We start from the raw sequence: 20587 nt of genomic DNA, 5'->3' as shown, positions 1-20587 counted from the left end.
CATCTTCCTCCTATTTAAACATCATTCTTCTCTCAAAATTTACTTCATGTTTCTTCTCTGTAAAACTTCAATGTTATTCTAATTGATTGTGAGAGAAATTTTATTTAAGAGATATTTGTGCTTCTAATTTTATTTTATTTGGCTTGAGGCTTTTATTTGTAAGTATTTGTAAATCAACTATTTGAGAGAGTTTGTGAGATTCTTCTTTAAATTTCAATTCACTACGAGAAAAAATGGATACGATAGTTCACGAAAAATGCTATAAAAGACTTTTTATAGCGTTTTTTAGAGTCGTGACAGCCGATGCTATTAAAAGTCCATCACTTTTGATAGCGTTGCAGACGCTATAATAAATGAGGAAATTATTGCATATTTACGTTGCTATGTTAACATTTAATAACGTTTTTGTTTAACGCTATTATATGTTTCGACAGCTCTATTTTTGGGCTATCTTAAACCTATAATAGCTATTTTTTTGCACTATCATATGGTATATATAACTAATGAGTTGTGCTATCATAAACATGCAATAGCTTTTTTCTCGTGCTATATAATAATCATCGTAGCAAAAATTTCATGTTATTTGTTATGCAATGGGAATCGATAGTCGAGCTACAGGTTACAATCGGAGGGAAGCCCATTGGGCCACGAGGGGCTCGGTCCCAAGCTGTGCTCGGCCTACGGCCCAGCCAACGATCCCCATCTTTGATCGACGATTTCGCCCAGGCCCTGCAACGGTGAATTAGGGTTAGCTACGGAAAGTTCTGGAACAACTTCACAGCTATAAGTAGCGATCCAGCCTTAGAGGTAGGGGCATCTAAAAGTTGACTACATTTACGCTATTCTCTTGCTAACTTAAGCATCGGAGCCCGTGTGACTAGAGTCACACCGGTTTAGCTCGATTTGGTTTTGCAGGTACTAGTCCCAAATCAACAAGTTTGGTGGGTGCGAGGATGAGAACCGAAGGGCCGAAATCCACGCATCAACAATTGGCGCCATATGTGGGGACGATTTAAAGCATCCAGTTGAGCAACGTGACACCAGAAAGGAGTCCACGACGCTCTGATGATAATTGCTCTGCCAAGAGGAGGCTCAACTTGGACGACCCTCAGGTTGGAGGATCCGAGGATGGGACCAGCCAGTCAAACCCGTAGGAGGGGTTGCCCGAGGTGCATGCACTAACGACCCCTGAGCCACTCCAAAAGCAGTTCGCGGTCTTGGAAGACAAGGTAGAGGGCATGCTGCAACGCATGACCCAAGTCCTTCGACAATTCGAGCGACAAGAGTCCGATGATGTACCTCTTGTCAGTAACCCGAGAAAAGGGAAGGGCCCAGCGCAAAGTGAGACCGAGGAATCAACAAACAGTGCAGGGAGCAAGTTGCGGATAGGTGGAAATACCAAGCGACGAACCCGGATTTTCGACTCCCAAAAGATAAAAAAGCAACATAAATCTCCGGCACCAAACGAGGGCAAGAGCAACCAAGATAACCGAAACTCTGAGCCGATAAGTCTTGACAAAGGCAAACCGACAGATCGGCCAGAGTCTTTAGAGAAGTGACATAACCAAAAGGAGAAGGGATTCGACCTCGAAGAACTACTGGATCAAGCCAACTCACCATTCACAGAGGAGATCATGAGAGAGAAGGTCCTTCCAAAATTCAAGCTACCCACGGTGAAACAATTCGACGGGACGACCGACCCAGTGGACCATCTAGATGCTTATCGGGAATGGATGGATATCTACGGAGTGTCGGAGGCGGTCAGGTGCTGGGTATTCTCGACTACATTAAACGGGTCAGCTAGAATATGGTTCCGACAATTAAAACGAGGGTCAATCTCGAGTTTCAAGAGCTTGGCCAGAGCATTCGTGACCCAGTTTATAGGGGGACGATGTTGGAGTCGACCTGTGGCTTATCTTTTAACTATTAAACAAAGGACGGCAGAGAGTTTACACGACTATGTAGCTCGGTTCAACGAGGAGAAGCTCCAGGTAGAAGGCCTTACAGACGCTGTAACGCCCTAGGAATTTCACCATTTCCAAACAGGAACCGTTACTAAGCCTACCTAAAATTTTCGCATAAACAAGAGAATTTTCTTCACAACAACATTAAGCAATAAAACTACCTCGCTTCTGCTGCGCCACTCTGATTTCCAACACTCACGAGAGCTTGAACAATTAGAACAACAACACTAATGTTTTAAGAGAAACTCACATCCTATACAGATAAACCATTTAATACCGACTTCACATTAACCAAACCCTTCAAGGAAACCTTACTAACTATAAACCATCCACTAAATGAATATTAACATCTCGAATGACAATGAAGCAAAAGCTAATTCAAGTACGATCAACTTAAACAAATGTATTCATAAATATCCTAAGTAGATTACAATCTCGTAGTTCAAGAGGCTAACAAAATTAATGCTCTAAAAGATTAATGAATCGGCAACCTTACAACATCCTTTAGACAATAGAACTAAACAAAACCAACCACTACCAACTCAACTACAGGATTAAATGGCCACCACTATCCTAACTAAAAGAAATTAATTGCACGCAACAAAGCTAATGGCCCTTCCGATCAAGCCTCCTTCTCGCCATCACCATCCCAAGAACTAGCTCGATACCTGCAAACTGGGGGAAAAAGAGGGATGAGTACAACCACAGTACTCAGTAAGCAGCCCTTATCTGAAGGGTCACGCACAAACAGCATACTTATCAAGGAACAACGTGTCATGCTTATTAAAGGATCAACACACACACATCATGCTCAACCAAATCATGAAACATTCACAGTCCAGCTTTTCATCACATTATGCATTCACACACAGACACATTCTATAAAATTCGGTGACAACCACAACCAGGAACACATAAACTACCAGTACTAACCTCTAGTCTCCCTAACATCTCAAGTATCTCTACGCTTATCACAGCTACTCTAACCTTCCATAGTTAACTCCTTCGAGCAGAGTCGGCCCCTGACCATTTATACCCAGAGCCCCGACCTTGCAGCATCGGCCCTCGACCATTTATACCCGAGGCCCCGATGACTTCACCGTCTATTGGCCCTTGACCATTTGTACCCAAGACCCCAATAGTTCTCCTTTCGAAAGACTCCTCGCATCGACCCCCGACCATTTATACCCGAGGCCTCGATGCTCATCTTTATCCAATATTGGCGTATCGACCCCCGACCATTTATACCCGAGGCCTCGATACCCAATTAGTGACGTATCAACCCTCGACCATTTATACCCGAGGCCCTGACACTCACCCATTCACTTCGTAACTTTCATAAATCCACATATCATTTCTAGCCTCCAACCAGGATTTCAGTACTACTTCCCTAATAACTCCAACCACCACAACGCCCATCAACAACGCCACCACTAGTATGATTTCAATGCATCTCTCAGCTCACCAACACAATTCAGCATACTTCCACAACATAGACATCATTCTAATAGCAAAACAATAAACCAAACATGCTTTCACAACATATCAATTCTTAACAACCGCGCCACAGTGAGTTTAGTCATAACAAAGCATAGTCAACAAATTGCAAACGATTGGAGCCCAACACAAATCATCCAAACACTTAATATCCAACGTCCATATCCAATAAGTATTGCCAGATATAATAAACAACTCATGAGACACGCCAAACACTTCATACAAATTCAGACAACAAACATTCCCAAAATAAATCCACTTTAACGAACATACATCATTCTACAACAGATCTCAGCAGCTCAACAATACAAAATTCCCACTATTATTACCGACGGACATTCAACACTACCCAGGCATACAAACCAACATAAACAAGAGTTACACTACACAACAACGTATCAGAACCAATATTAAACGTCATAAACAGCACATCGGCAACCAAATAACAAACATCAACGCACGCACCCGCCCCCGTGCTACTTACTTTGTTATGTCCCAAAATTCTCACAAGAATCCTACTTGCTACTACGCCATGCCGCATGCATCCACAATCTCATAACAGTCCAATATCCAATATACCAAAATGATCGTATGTAAAAGCCAATCAATCTAAATTAGTCCAACATGATCCAATAGCTCCAACAGGCATCGTTCACAGAAAAGCACAATAAACCACTAAACCAAAATATAATTGATAAATACCCAGCATACATCAAACACAACCACGTAATTTTCCCGAGATATATCAACGGTTTTATCAACAATGACGTTTATTAAATGATATCAACGACAAGCAACATGCAAGTATCACACATGGGCACACGAGCAAACAACCATATCATCTCAGCACACAACAACCAATCCCTCCAGTAAGAAACTACTTACACAATGGCCATAACACTACTAAGCTCGCCGAAGTATTTCCTACCACAAACGAGATTACATTTGCATTAGAAATCCATTGGAGACACTTAAATTAATTGAAACCATGAGGTGGTTCGTTACCTACTAGCTCACATTAAAAACTCTTGGGTTAGGAGTGGGTAGATGTCGAGAAGGTCCGGGCTCCCAAATCCGAGCTCGAACGGCCTTATGCTTGCTGGTCTGATACCAAAAAGGAATGGGTAACGCTGATTTGGGTCCGATTAGCGGTGGGTCAACGCCGAACCAATGTCGAATAGAGTGGGTATCATGAATCAAGCTTCGATTATGTGTGGGTAATCCAAATTTAACTTCGAACAAGGATGGGACCACGAAACTTGCCGAGCTTCACCGATCTAGACCGTTCGAGGTCGTTGGGGGTCGTCAGAATGAAGAAAACGTCATAGAAAAGGGCTGTTCGACGTTGTCGAAGCTGGAGAAGTCGTCAACTGCCATGTTCGCCGTGTGCTACCTTGGTGCAGCAGGTTGCGCCACTGCAGACGCTAGAGGAGGTCGTGCTGCTACTGATCGGGAGAAAGAAACGTTGGAATATGCTTCTGAATGCCCAACCCGCCGTCGCTGCCTCGTGGAGAATGTGGGTCGCGGTTCCTCGCTACTCCAGAACGCCGTCACCGTTGGGATATCTGTTGCCGACGAGGGTAGAGAAGCGCCGTCGTATGGTTGCTGCTTCACCGTAGGAGACGCGCCGGTGCTCAGTCGCGCTGCCATGGATCGGATTCGTGAGCGACCTACTGCAGGCGTCGTCGCCACCGTGTCGAGGAATGCGGCCGCCGTGGGAATTGAACGCCGTCGCTCGTCGGAGGAGTGCCGTCGCCGGTGAGGGAGCCGTGCCGGTGCTGCTTCGCCAGAGAAGAAGTTCGAAGGGGGGGGGGGGGGCTGGCGGCTGAACAAAGAGAGGAAGAAGGGGGAGGAGAAAAGGTGTTTTAGGGTTTCTTTTGTTTTCCAACATTTTCTTTAACTTGTTTTAAAACCTAAAAGCCCAAACCCTTATTCTTGAAGGTGGCCCAACTAAATAAAACAATGACCCAAAACAATAAGCCCAATAATTATAGTTTAAAAATCAAATAAAACCCACAACCCTAAACAAAATAGTTAACTTAAACTCTAAAACCCGAGAATAATAATTCAAAGAAAAGTAGAATTTACGAAGGAAAATCCTAAAACCCCTGAATTTAAGATTTAACTAAAAAAAATCTCCTACACAAGTCGAGAACTTAAATTATCTTAATCCAAAGAAATTAAACTTAATTCTAATTTAGCCAAAAATTAGAATTTCAAAGTCAGAAAATCCAAGAATTAAAGTTATCAACTTAGGGAAAAATCCAAAGACACTATTTATCTCTTAAAATAAACGAGTCAGAGAACGCAGGGCGTTACAGACGCTATATCTCTGCTGGCCTTCATGTCCGGTGTCAGGGATGAGCATTTGTCATTTTCGTTCGAAAAGAAAACACCGAGTACCTTCTCGGAGGCACTGAGCCGAGCTCAGAGGTACATGAGCGTTTGTGAGTTCTTTTACTCAAAAAGGGAGCCAGACGGAAAGCCAACCGACCAAAAGAGGGAGAGGTCGGGAGATATACCGCAGGGGTCAAGATGGGAGAAGAGGGATTAAAGTAGCCAGAAAGATCCACCCCGAAAATTTGAAAAGTATACCCCGACCACCGTTCCACTCGAGCAAGTGCTAATGGAGATCAAAGACCAAAGGTTGCTTAAGTGGCCGGAAAGGATGAAGGCCCCGTCAACTAAACGAAGTAAAGGCCAATATTGCCTTTTCCACCGGGATCACGTCCATGCAACTCAGGATTGTTTTGATCTCAAGGAAGAGGTGGAAGGACTAATCCAAAGCGGCTACCTCAAAGAGTATTTAGAGGACTCTAAAGCGACACAAAACGGTGAAAGCGACAAGTCTCCAGCTCGAGAGATTCGAACTATAATAGGAGGCCCCATAGAAAGAGAATCTGGGAGAAAAAGAAAAGCAGGTCTACGAGAAGCAATGGCGAGTCGCGAACAAAATGAAGTCTACCACGCGTATATTACAGACCGGTCAGTGACGATCGAGTTTTCAGAGGACGAGGCGACTCACCTCCTCCACCCTCATAACAATGCACTGGTTATCGCTTTGAAGATAGCAAATGTGAAAGTACATCGAATTTTGGTGGATGGGGGCAGCTCGGCGGATATCATCTCCTAGACAGCCTATAAAGCTATGGATCAAGGAGAAAAGGTGCTTAAGAGCAGCCCAGCACCGCTGGTAGGATTTTGAGGGGAACGAGTCATTCCCGAAGGGAGGATAGAGTTGCCTGTAACGTTCGGAAGTGGGCCGAAGAGTGTCACCAAGATGGTGGACTTTTTGGTCGTTAACTACACATCCTCCTACATCGCACTATTGGGAAGACCGACAATGCATATGCTCAAAGCAATACCATCCACATACCACCAGTCCATGAAGTTCCCAACACCGGGTGGAGTAGGAGAGATTAAAGAAGAACAACCAGTGTCGTGGGAATGCTACTATACCTTAATGAGGGGCAACGACAGGACTTCTACTAAGGGGGGCTGTTGACCTTTCCTTTCTTCCTTCAAATGTGGTTGTTTTTGTTTCTCTACATTTAGCAAGATTTCTAATTATTATTTCTTTTATTCAATAAAGTATCCATTTGTTTGGTTCTCTGTCAACTATGTGTCCTAAATCCAAAACGAGATACCGAGCGACTTTGATAAAACACCTTGCCTCGTCTACAAGCGTACTCTCAAAAGATATCGACAATACACTACCTTGAGAGTAGGGGGCAATAGACACTGGCTACTCGGCGACGTGAGCTTGGTAAATCCAACTCTACACGACGACGGTAAAACCAACTCTAGCCGAGCAGGGCTCGGGGCCGACCATTGCTCGGGTCCGACCACTGTTCGGTGTCGACCAAGTGCGAACGAGCACAAATCTACATTAATCGGCAGTTTTATGAGATAGCCTATTTTTTTCAATAGGTCTTATTTTCGACTGAGCAGGGCTCGGGTCCGACCACCACTCGATGCCGACCACGTGCGACGGAGCACGAATCTACTTTAATCGACACATTTGGAAAGAACAATTAAACAATCTCAACACGGCCAAACCAGAAGCAGGTCGATTGACCTAGCACGGTTCAAACATGAGATGGAGTAAAAGGCCAAAAACGACAGCGGGTGTAAAACCATTGGTTGTGGCCAACGGGTTAGAAACCTATAAAAATGAAAGCAACAAAATTCCATCAGAGTTAGAGCCATAAGCCAATAAGTGATTGGTAAGAGGGTTAATTGATAATTCCAAAGAAAAGAAATACAAGCAACGTAGTGACAAAGCACATAAAAGTCAACCGTAAAACGACTCGCTCAAGCTACCCTATTACTCGTCGTCGTCATCATCCATGTCGTCAGGAGCGTCATGCTCGGCCCTAAAACACTCCGGGAGGAAGGAAAAGTCAATGTCAGGGTGTTGAGTAGAAACCTGGTGAAGAGACCAGGAAACACCGCACTCCATGGCAGAGTTTTGCAAGTCGACGTTCTCCTGAGTTTTCTTGAATTCTCCGGCCAAGAATTCAGAATTAGAGAGTCGAGTGTTGGCCTCGTCAAGTCTCCTCTGCAGGTTAGCTAGCTTGTCTCGAGATTTTCTCTTCTCCGTTTCCAACTCACGTTGGGTACCCTCCAGAAGGCTGTTGGCTTGGTCGAAGGAAGAAATGGCATGTTCCAGCTCTTCCTGAGGGGCATAATGACAACGGAGATAGTTAATTTCATCAGCAACCCGACCCGAGAATACCACCAGACGGTTGAAAATCTGCCAAGGATAAAATTCGACGTTAGGAGAGGATGCTATGACAAATACTTGAAGTTAAAAAGCACTCACATGGTGGAGATCACTAAGGCATGTGCTGATACTGTGCTGAGGATTTGACAGGCCAAAATCCGACCCGCTTGATGAGTCGCCGAGGCCCTGCCAAAGACTAAATGTTCTTTCCAGGTAAGTTGTCTCGTCAGCATCAGCATTATATGGGCCAGAGAAAGGGAAGATTGAGGCTTGAGAGGAGCTCCCTGGTTGACCTCGAGGGGAGGACGGGATAGATGTCCCATGAAGTCGGGCGGAACGCCTCGGAGTTGTCGGAGGCATGGAAGATCGAGCATGTTGTGAAGGGGGCCCCTCCTCGGTCAAATCAATCACTTCGATATCCGAAGCCCGACTAGAGCCGACCCCCAAACCCCGGGCATTTCGATGACGCTCTCTTTCATACAAGGAAGCATTCCATCTCGACATTTCTACAAATAAAGATAAAGGTAAAAAGCGACGTTCATGCAAAGTGAAGAGAGGATTTCGACAGAGACCTGGAGGGTTACGTGGGAGAGCCAAGCCAAAATCTACTAAGTTTTTCTCCGTAACCAAATATGGGCCCCAACGCTTGATATCCGGTAACTGGATAACGGTATGATAGAAAGTGGTTGCCTCGGCGGTAAGCTCACAATTGCGGGAAACTGCCAACAAGAAAAGGAATATCAGAATCGACATTTACGAAAGTCCTGGTGGAGCTCAGAAGCTACTTACCCAACTCCCTACACCCGGTCAGGACGGGAAAATACAACCCTCTCTCGTCACGGGCTAGCCAGTCACTGCCAACAAAGAACCATTCGTTCTTCCAATGCTTCACTGAGGAAGGACCCATAACAAGAACTTGGTTCCGGGAGCTAACATAAAAATGAAAGTTATCCTCGGGGCTATGTTTGAGATAATAAAGCGACATAAAATCCGCAGCGGTTAGAGGCTGCTCTCCCCCGAGGTAGGACCACAAAATAAAGCAACTGATCAAAGTAGACCACCCATTCGGGATTTGGGAAGGAGCTACTTGATTAAAAGCTAAAAAGTTTTGAAGGAAAATAGGCAACGGTAGGCGAACTCCAAATTGGAACATCGCGGCATAAAATACTACTTCACCGGGATAAGAGCCATCAATACTCTCTCCCAGATTCGGAAGACGAAGGCTAATCGAATCCGGGATACGGTATTTCGAACGCAAGCGACGCAGGTCCCTCGCTGTAAGAGTGGAGTTATCCATCCAAAACGGACGGAGATTCTGACGAAGGATGCGACGATGACCCATCATCCGAGGAGGTCCATTCGAAATTAAGGCCAGCCATACAAAAAAGAAAACACGACAAAAAGCAGGGCAAAGAGATGAATACCTTGTAAGGAGATTGACAAGAAATGAGGAGGATGAAGGGGTTTAAATAGCCCTTAACTCATAGCACGATTCTCGGTCCAGAGGTCTTTACCCAAGCGTGCTCGGTGCGGTACCCAACACTCTTGTGACTATTCGACAGAGTACACAACACTCTTGTGACTACTCGGCTCGGTACCCAACACTCTTGTGACTTCTCGGCTCGGTACCCAACACTCTTGTGACTTCTCGGCTCGGTACCCAACACCTCGTGATCTCAAAGTCATGGGTCTACTGTAGATGTGACAATTGCATGGCAGGTTGCCTCGAGTCTTGCAAGGAAAGGGAAAATCGACATACACTTTCTTGTGTCTCGTGAAGATAAGACAGCTCACTGCGACTAGAGTGCCATGAGCCCCACAATGATTCGACAACTCAATCGGCTCGGGCCACGATCCTTGATCGTTAGACCGAAACATTCTCGATGCGAACCCCGAAAAACTTGCATTCTCCTGGATCACGGGCCTACATGACAAGATAAGTCACTACAAAAGCTATACTCCCAATGAGATCAAAAGCATCGCATTGGGAGTAGGGGGCAACTGTTATGCAACGGGAATCGATAGTCGAGCTACAGGTTACGATCGGAGGGAAGCCCACTTGGCCACGAGGGGCTCGGTCCCGACCCGTGCTCGGCCCACGGCCCAACCAACGATCCCCCATCTTCGATCGATGATTTCGCCCAGGCCCTGCAACGGTGAATTAGGGTTAGCTACGGAAAGTTCTGGAACAACTTCACGACTATAGGTAGCAATCCAACCTTAGAGGTAGCGGCATCTAAAAGTTGACTACATTTACGTTATTCTCTTGCTAACTTAAGCATCGGAGCCCGTCACACCGATTTAACTCAATTTGGTTTTGCAGGTACTAATCCCGAATCAACAAGTTTGGTGGGTGCGAAGAGGAGAACCGAAGGGCCGAAATCCACGCATCAACATTATCTTAAACTTACAATAGCTTTATATTTAAGCTATTATACTATGTAAATAGCTTTTATAATAAATTATTATAAATATCTATACTTTATTTCAATTGCAATAATTATTATGGTTAATTATTTTTATAGCGTTTAACTTTTGCTATATAAAGTTTGAATAGTTTAATAAAAAAACATAAGAACTTGATTGTAGTTTAAATATAACATCATATCCCTTTTATAACTGAATTTTTTTATAATTCATTACATCCCAAAATAAAGTACTCAATAGTTTACAATAAAAACAAAGTTACATAAATTCACCCAAAGTAAAAGAAGAAAAAAAAAAGATTGTTAACTAAGTTCAAGCATGGACGGTCTACGGTTCTTTCAACAACAATGCCTTGATTGTAGGCTTTGCCAATAAATCTGTGCACTCTTGGAATGAGAATTTTGTGAAGAATGCCTCCCTCCAAAACTCAAGGTGTTAAGAAGCCATAAGTTTTAAGTAGATAGTAAAAGGTTGCCTGAAATGACGATAAGGAGGGACAAATATCACCAACATGAAATCAAATACGAGTCGATAAATGACAAAAAAACTTATAAACAACAATAAAAAAAGCTCTATATCAATCTGATCGAATCAAAACCAAGACCCCTAGAGCAATCTCTTATTTGGTATAGAATTTAATTGCTAAGAATAACCAACATTGTCTAATAGTAGAAAATGGAAGAGTTTTAAACAACATTATGTGATGGCCAACCACATTATAGTATAAAAAGTTTTAAACGACCTCTCCTGAAAATTGAAATGAAACATCCTATCCAAAATTGTGTAAGTTGAAAATTAAAATCAAACATCATATTCAAAATAGTGAAAGTTGTTATACAAATGCAATCATGTATATGGCATAACATAATAATGAAAGTCCAGAAAATATTTCAGTAATATTGCATAGTTCTAAGGTAGATAAAAACACAAACCACAATAAAAATTCATTTGTTTTCAAAAAGCAGGGCCTAAACTCAGTAACTTCATGAGAGGCTATATTTGATTATTAAAAAATGCAACTAACAGAAACAATGACACGAATAATGGCCTTCACTATCGGTATCCACTTCCATTTATCACAACATACAACAGATATATCGATGACAGTAATGCATCAATCTCATCATACCAAAGCTCATTAGGAGCATGATGAAAAATAGCTCAGAAAAAAGCCTGTGATTGAATAGCAAAAGTAATATATACTTGGGATGCACTTATAATAAGGCATATTAAAAGAACCAACAAACTTTTGCGTTTTGATGCAGGGTCAGTCAAGAACAAAATCATTTGGAATTAGAAAAATCAGTTTGCTTAACAAATTAACCAATTATACGTTTTCAAAACTCTAATGCAATCTAATGAATCAAAGAAAGCAACCAGATGACTACCTTTTCCCATTGGGTTTGTGGGTCCCACTGACTTTTCAAAAATAACCACTGGAGAGCAAAATGAAAAATCACGATTGGGGATCAAAAGGGAGAAAAAATCCCATGAGTGTGGCAAGGAAAGGCATCAAGTGGCAGAGTTACTTTACTAATAAGATAAAGGCTTTGGTCCTTGAAGGGACTACTCCATTCTACCCTCCCCACACAAATCCATGTAATTGAAAGTTACCTTACAACTTATGAAATTGAAACCGTAAAGTAAAACAGATAAAATGAAAATGGTGCAGAACTTAAAATGTATTGTTTACTTTTTTTTTAATTTTTTTTTAATTCTTATGAGGCAATTGTTTATGATCCGAAAAGGATATTAGAAGGAAAATTTAAAAAATATATAATTAGATTAAGTATAATGAGAAGAGTATATTTTCATCTCATATAATTTAATTTAACATATCAAATATATATCTTCAAAAATAAAAAAGTGGCAAACTAGTATGTTCACAAAAATCCTTTTGAAAAAAACTACCAAGCTAAAATAAAGGGAAACCAAGAAAGCTTCTCACAAAGGAATCCATGTACCCAAATTAGAAAATTAAAGGAAAAAAAATTTGCATCAGTACAACAAAACACAACATAGTAACCATCAGAAAAGAATAAAAGAGCAAAAGGGTCCGAACAAACCTTTGAGGATTTTGTCGAGGACTTGGAGAGTTGGAGACCGAAAGACAACAAAGTGGGTGTGGCCGAGCGGCAATCGAGGCCAAAACTGGTCGAGCAAGTCGAGAGCCATAGGCACGTGTTGAAGCCGATAGCAATCTTCAGTTCCTTCCATGTGCTACCCATGTTTTAGTTCATATCTAGCTTCAGAAGAAACCCCAAGTGAATCCAAGTGGTAAGAAAGAAGAAGAAAAATTTCAGGGAGAAACATAGTGTGGAGAGTATGAAGAGAAGGAGAAGCAATTTTGCATGAAGTGGGTAGAATTTTCTAAATGCTTCTACTAGGAATCGTCAAGAACAAGGAAATGAGATGATATAAGAACTCATTTGTTGTAGTGAAAGTAAAGACATGCTGCAACATTACAAAAAGTCATCCATTGTAATGTTCAAATGTATAGAATATTTTTCCTTTGGAACATAATACTAAAGCAAATAAATACAATAATACAAACTGAATCAGATGTTATAAAAATTAATTTCAGTATAGCTATAGTTAAAATGTTCATAGAACAATAATATTTAAGTATAAAGCAACATGGACAATAAACAACATGGACAGAGAGAAAATCAATCTTATTCATGGGGTGAGAATGGATTACGTAAAATGGATAATCATTAGCTTGCTTTATCTTACGTTCGAATATCGTAGGTAAAATTGGAGCAAACGGTGATAACATATTTCAACAACTAGTTTTAAGTTTCTAATGCTCAAACAAAAATATATTTACCAAAAAGCCTCATTATTCTCTTAGATGAGTCAATTTATTTCACTATTGACTCTCGAAATAGCATCAAAAAAGCAATATTATATAATATCATTCCGTACCTAATGTTCATTCTTGCCGAGAATTGTTTAATATCTTTTAGTTTTATAGCACTTTGTTCTTTCCAACTAACACATTGTAAAACTAAAATCAAATAAGCTATCTTTACACAAAAAAGAAAGAAAATGAAAAGCTATATTAAATTAATCTATAAGAGAAACAAAAATCATATGAGAATAGATCTCACCTTAGAATACCTCCTGGGTGGCGGAATAAAATGAGAAGATGATATGAGAAACAAATATATCATATAAAGAAAACAAAACTTACCAAATCAAAAACATCTCGGCTAATCTAATCAACTAGAATTAGGAAGGATAAAAAAAACAAAAATACCTCATCTAAATAAAAATAATCCAAACAAAACTCAGCTAGTACCCCACCCACAAATCTAATCAACAAAACAAGGAAATTCAAAACACGAGGGGGAAATGTAAAAGCACATTAAGCTTAGAGGGGAAAAAAAAGTAGGTGCATATTAATAGAAACATCTACGCCTAAAAACTTGTTATTTTTTATTTTAGTAGGAAGGATAAAAAACCCAAGTACAATGGAAGCTTGGAGAAGCCGAAAAAGAGGAAAAAGAATACAGAAATAAACACACTCCACAACAAAACTATAAAAGATGAAACTTCAAATTTAACACTCACACAGTTTTTAAACCAACAGCGCAGAATACTCAAATCGACAATAACGTTAATTCATCAAGCAAATTAGAAAAAAAAGTAGATATTATGATACCTTTTTTATTTGCTTGAGATGAGTAGCATGAGCATTGAGGAACTCGTGATGAGAGACATCCTTGACAAGTAGACATGGTTGTCGAGTTCAGTGAGCAAAGCCCGGCAGTGGCTAAAATTGCAGAGCTAGGATTTCTATCTTTTTGAAATATCTCTAAATCTCTAACATAATTAGATTAAGACATAAAATTTTGTTTCATGGGTCATCACAACGATGATATAAATCTCGAGATCTAGATAAATACAAAACAGAAAATAAACGCAATGCTTAAAAGATAAGGCAACATGATGAATTCTAGTTTATATTTGAAAGGATAAGAGCAAGCTGATTTATATGTCAGCCTTGCCAAACATAATATTACAATCCTCTATTATGAAAAGTATAACATAAGGAATCAATTAACATGAATGAGGAAAAATACACTTATCGATCAGAACCAAAATTAGAAAAGGCATATAAGACTTCATATATACATAGACATATGAGATTATGAGTCAATCTCTAAAAGGAAACATGTATGATAATTGCTATAATTGAAGGCTGCTATCATGATAATTACTATAATTTGAGGGATGCTGTCAATTTTTTTCCCTTACTGTCCTTCTATAGATTCAAAAATTGTGGGCGGAAGATTTTGTTGTGTTGGATTATTCAAGGTTGAGGTTGCTGCAGACATGGATCAAAGGAAGATCCCTTAAGCTCAGTAGAGTTTACTTTTTCCATCATTATCTGTTCGCATTAAGTCATTAACAAGTTCATAGTTAGATAAATGACCAATAACGGTTTAAATAATCAGTAATTCATATAATTCTTATTACATTGTACATTTCTAGATCATCCCTCTACCTCCACATGTTTTTTAACTAAGAAGAGGGAAAGATGGTCAAAAGGCAGCTAGGGTGTCAAAACTTACCCATATAGACTTTGCATAATAATTCAATTGAGACAAGTTGCATTCAAAGTTTAAGAGCATGCTTCTTGTGGGCTTAAAATTTTTGCAATGGAGGAAACTAATATTCAAATAGGTTGGACTTTTCAAGACATAAATTCTTGTGCCCTTTCACATGGCCAATTTATTTGATTTTTGCTTTCTATCTGCAGTTATTTTGAAGGAGTAAAATGTTTTAATGAGCCCTATTTGCAATTCAAAATAATTAAACAGAACAAAAGTCGAACAAAAATGAATTGATAAATCAAAAAATAGGAAATTACGAAGAAAGAAAGGAAACATATAAAGCTCAAATTCTATAGGATAAGTTCAAGAAAAAGTTAAACAGAAAAATAAAGGAAAACACGGAGACGAAACGAGAAGAAATTGGGGAAAAAGGTGAATAGAAGGGCATGATACCTGAAATGACTCCAAAGCTTTTGGAAGTCGATCGTATGTGGAGAGTTTTGTGTGGGAGGAAATTCAATCGCATGTGGTGGGTTTATCTTCAATATTTCAACAAGTTAATTAGAAATATACAAAGCAAGGGATTAGAGGAGAGAAATTGAAAGGTAACAACAGACCTACTATAATTTTTCTACGAGGGCTTCTTCGATACATCAGACGACTCTTCAAACTGGCTGCCACTCTTCAACATGCCTCCAAATGGAAACGCCAATGACTGGATGACTGCAAAGATGATTTTACAAAGTGGTGAAGACGATTAAGTGAAATATGGAGAAAAGAAGGGAGAACAAGAAAATTATTAAGGGGAAAGAGGAGTAGAAAAATATTAAAGCGTAAAGGAGAAAGATTTAAAGCTTTTACAAAGGTTGGAAATGAGAGAAGAGAAACTTTTATGAAGGTTTGAAAGATTAGGGCTTTTACGAAGGTGGCAGAAAAGAGAAGAGAGGAAAAGAAAAGAAGGGGATTGGGCTTTTCACGATTTAACGTCAGCGAGAGAGAGGGGTGATGCCAAATCTTTTTCACGCGGGATTGGAAATTTTCGGCACATTGTTTCTTCCGCTTTTTTTCTTTCTCTTTTTCATAGCCTATTTTCAAAAAGGCTATATTCAAAAGCTATAAATTATTATATTTGTTGTAGTAATTCTTTGTAAAGGTTGCTCTTGAGTTCCAAAAAGAACGTTATAACAACTTAATCCTAAATTGTGGAAAGGATTGGACTTCTTCTTGCTCTCGAAAAAAGAAGGTTTCATACCGATTTGAATCCTACTATGGAAATAGTTGAATTTCTTAGTCGAACACCCAAGATGAACTTGAGGAGTGGAGTAGGCTGGTGTTGCCGAACCACTATTAATTCTTGGTGTCAATTTGTCTAACTCCTATTTAATTTTTGAAATTATTTTTTCTTATCATAAATTGCATGAGATAGATTAATTGTTAAAATTTTTTGTTCATGTTAATTGTGAATATTTACATTGAAATTAATTAGGATGCTTGAAGTATATTTTTAATTTATTGATTAATTCTTGTTAAAATTATTTGTTCGTAAAAAGTTTACTTATTTGTTTAAATTGAGTCATCGTATTAAAAAAATTATAAAGTTTCGTTTAACCCTATTCACCCCCTTCTAGGGTTGCCATACCGATCCAACAAGAATCTTATGTTTTCATGTCCTTGCTTATACCCGGACCTCAATCTCCAGAAAAAGAGATTGACGTATATTTGTAACCATTGATTGAAGAGATGAAAGAGTTGTGGACTAAGGGTGTGTGCACATATGATTTCTTCTATGGGAATATTTTAAACTACATGCAGTTTTGCTATGAACCATTAGTGACTTCTATGCATATAGTGATTTGTCTGGATGGAGTACCAAAGGTTATCAAGCGTGTCATATTTGTAAAAATCGTTTAGAGTATGTGGTAAAATATCCTTTATGGGACATCATCGTTATCTTCCAGAAATGTACAGTTGGTATAAGAGTAAACATCATGACCGGAAGATTAAACATAGGCTTCCCCCAGCCATACTGGATGAAGATAAAATTGTTCACGAAGTTAGCTATTTGAACTTCCAAACATTTGGTAAGGATCCAATGCAAAGAAGAAAGTGTGATCTTAATTGGATGAAAAAGAGTATATTTTTTAACTTAAATATTGGTCCAAACTCTTGCTAAGGATAAGCTACATGTGATGCACATAAAAAAAATGTGTGTGATAGCTTAGTCGGCACTTTGTTGAACATTGAAAGTAAACCTAAAGATACCTCAAGTGCCTATTTGGATCTACATGATCCAAAAATACGCAAAAAGTTACACTTATAGAAACAAGGTGATAAATTTCTGAAATCTCAAGCTACGTATACCCTTACAACAAGGGATCAGATGACATTCTGTAAGTTTTTGAAATCAGTAAAATTTCCTGATGGATTTGTTTCGAATATACCTCGATGTGTCAGCGTTGAAGATGGTAAAATATGGGGTTTGAAAATCCATGATTGTCATGTTTTACTTTAACAAAATTTTCCTATCGATAATCGAGCATATGTACCAAAAGATGTGAGTACATCTATTATTGAACTATGTAAAGTCTTCCGTGATTTATGCACAAAGATAATATGCATTAATGATTTATATCATATGGAAGCTGAAATTGTACTCGTACTTTGTAACTTGGAGAAAATATTTCTCCCAGTATTTGTTGACATCATGGTACATCTTGCCGTTCACTTGCGTCCTACGAAGCAAAAGTAGTCGGTCTTGTTAGTTCACTACAACAAATTCGCCTTTTTATGACGGGCATTGCCCGACATTAACAAGTAACCATGTCGGTCAGTGACCGACATTTATTCGAGTGTCCTTGTTTCTTTTTCATGACGGACAGTTTTAATGTCGGGCATTGCCCGTCATGTAAATCTTCTTTTCCATGACGGGCATGCCCGTCATGGAAGGATAACAATGGCGGGCGGTGACCGACATCTTTACGAGTGTCCTTGTTTCGTTTAATTTTGCATGACGGTTTTTACCCGTCATTATATTTGCGACATTGTTTATACGTCATCATTTGTGCGTCATTGTTTGTACGTCATCATTTCAGCGTCATTGTTTGTACGTCATTGTATCTACGTCTCATATATGCGTCGTGGAATGACTATATTTCATGACAGACATTGACTGTCATTATTTCGTAAATAATTTAATTAAAAAAATAGTTGGTTCCCGAGACGTGGCTAACCAACTATATTTCGTTCAGACCTATGATAATATTTCAATATTGCAATTAAAATTAGCTAATTAATATGCAACTAAAACTCTTAACACGTTCATATCAAATGCAATATCTATTCTAAATCTTAACTCAAAAACTAGCCTTAGACTCAAAACACACAAATAATAAAAAGTACAAATTTCAACATGACCTCTCCACTTTAGAATATATAACTCAAAACTAACCAACCATATATCTCATTCCAACCTAATCGCACAAAGTAATATCTCAATATTATTACAACTCAAAAATTAACATGTAACTAAAACTAACTATTTCAACATCACTATTTGAAAAACTTAACCAAAAAACTAACCTTTAGATTCAAAACACAAACAATAGAAAAAGTACAAATTTCAACATGTCCTCCCCCACTCTAAAATAGAACTCAAAACTAACCAACCAATATATCTCCTTCGCAGTTATTGACACAAAATAATATCTCAATATTATTGAAACTCTCAAAACATAATATGCAACTAAAACTAATTTCAACACCATAATCTATTCTCAAAGTACTTAACTCAAAAACTAACCTTAAACTTAAAACACAATTATTTAAGAGTTGATCAAACAAGTACAAATTTCAACATGACGTCTCTACTTTAGAATAACTCAAAATTAACTTGGAAAACAATAATATACTACATTCATCAACAATCAAACACTTCTATATTAACACCCTTCTACACATAAACAAATGGGACCGCCCGTCCCTCAAACAAAACTACATTCAACATAACAATCAAACTTCTATATATTATAAACAAGACCAAGTATTTCAAATCTGCAAAGTACTACTACAGAAAGTAACCCGAACCAAATACTTACATCAAATAAACAAAAGTAATGAATCCATCGGTACTACACAAAAATCGTCCAACAAATGATGTCCATTCTATTCGAACTTCGTCGATTTCTTCTTGTTTGTAGGCTTTTTTTTTGTATTAAACTACAAAAAAAGAAAGATAATACTGATTAATATAAGGATAAAGCATATATAAACACATAAAGGTATATGATAATACGTACAAGTTCAGTTATGGGAGTATTAGGATTCTGCACATAAAGGTATATGATTAATATAAGGATAAAGCATATATAAACACATAAAGGTATATGATAATACGTACAAGTTCAGTTATGGGAGTATTAGGATTCTGCACTATTTCTCGTATATACTTTTGCAAATAGTACCCACACTCGATAGAACCTAGTTGCCGAAGATACTACATATAGAAAATTTGAAAAATAACATAGTACTATTTATTCCAAGTTACTCATGTCTAACCTGTTGGCTAGATCTAGAACAAGTTTCTTGAGACATCATTTGTGGTACAATGTTGTCCGGATCAACCACCAAGAACTTATTATGTGTCTCCTCCTCACATTCATTCCAAAGATATCTAAACATATAATTGTAAAACATTAAACTTCATAATTAGTGAAGTTAAGATATGAAATAGATTTAATATACTTACGCGATGTACGTGAGCACACACATATAGCCTATTTCAATCATCTCGCAGTATTGCATGATGTCATCACGTGTTAAACTAATGATCTTCTCCCTTCCAAATATGTAATCATCGATATTGAATTCAATTACATCCTTATTGTTCATTGAACGCACGACATATTGATTTAGGAGTTTAATAGTCATGTGGATATCAATATGTTCAGATGATTGTGTTCTTGGCTTGGATGTTCGAGGAGAAGGAACCATTGACAAACAAAATTACAAACAACATTTAACAAATGAAAAGTTAAAACTTCACTCAAGTTAGAACAAGACATACCTTTTTCTCCTCATTTAAAATTACTAGTCGACGAGGCCATGCCACGAAGCTACCAATGGCACTATGAATTGTTGGACTTTGAACGTCATCATCAAATATTGTGCCAACTGCAACAATGTTCTCCATTGATCCAATATCCAGATGACACAGTTTTCCCTTAGAAAATTTAAAAGCAAAATGCTAAATGTTATGCACAAAAAAGCTAAGTGTCGTGTCCAAAAACAGTAAGTGTCAAAACTAAAACAAATTAGTTACCATTGTTGGTTGTTCATCCGGGATAAAAACTTTAGTAGATGCATTGACAACTTCCTTCCCTTTCTCCCTTTTCTTTGAGACATTACTGACTTTA

The 20587-nt window shown here is 38.8% G+C and overlaps 1 protein-coding gene and 1 long non-coding RNA gene across 9 annotated transcripts; both read right to left on the bottom strand.

Annotated features, from left to right (window-relative positions):
- Positions 1 to 2442: 2442 nt before the first annotated feature.
- On the bottom strand, positions 2443 to 16219 carry LOC111025132 (uncharacterized). Of its 6 annotated transcripts, none has more exons than XR_002603464.2 (6): positions 16038 to 16217; positions 15794 to 15899; positions 15630 to 15715; positions 14282 to 15010; positions 12681 to 12856; positions 10771 to 11089 (listed from the first exon to the last, which is right to left on the bottom strand). It is a non-coding gene; the product is annotated as an uncharacterized LOC111025132 (long non-coding RNA). The 6 variants fall into 6 exon arrangements; XR_002603468.2 differs by having other exon boundaries at positions 12681 to 12860; positions 14282 to 14341; positions 14878 to 15010; positions 15794 to 16212; XR_002603467.2 differs by having other exon boundaries at positions 14282 to 14341; positions 14878 to 15010; positions 15794 to 16212.
- Positions 7511 to 10382, bottom strand: LOC148210773 (uncharacterized). Of its 3 annotated transcripts, none has more exons than XM_088125564.1 (4): positions 8977 to 10382; positions 8772 to 8906; positions 8287 to 8693; positions 7511 to 8217 (listed from the first exon to the last, which is right to left on the bottom strand). In XM_088125564.1, the coding sequence occupies exons 1-4, from the start codon at positions 9530 to 9532 to the stop codon at positions 7789 to 7791; spliced, it is 1527 nt and encodes a 508-aa protein (XP_087981690.1). In that variant the 5' UTR covers positions 9533 to 10382; the 3' UTR covers positions 7511 to 7788. The 3 variants fall into 3 exon arrangements, with proteins under 3 accessions (XP_087981690.1, XP_087981689.1, XP_087981688.1); XM_088125563.1 differs by having other exon boundaries at positions 8760 to 8906; positions 8977 to 10380; XM_088125562.1 differs by having other exon boundaries at positions 8287 to 8906; positions 8977 to 10381.
- Positions 16220 to 20587: the final 4368 nt, after the last annotated feature.

The sequence above is a fragment of the Momordica charantia genome (assembly GCF_013281855.1).
Source record: "Momordica charantia cultivar OHB3-1 chromosome 6 unlocalized genomic scaffold, Mcharantia_2.0 BLBB01000006.1, whole genome shotgun sequence".
Lineage (NCBI taxonomy): Eukaryota > Viridiplantae > Streptophyta > Magnoliopsida > Cucurbitales > Cucurbitaceae > Momordica > Momordica charantia.
Note: the sequence above shows the minus strand (reverse complement) of the source record. Positions and strands in the feature narration are given on the sequence as shown.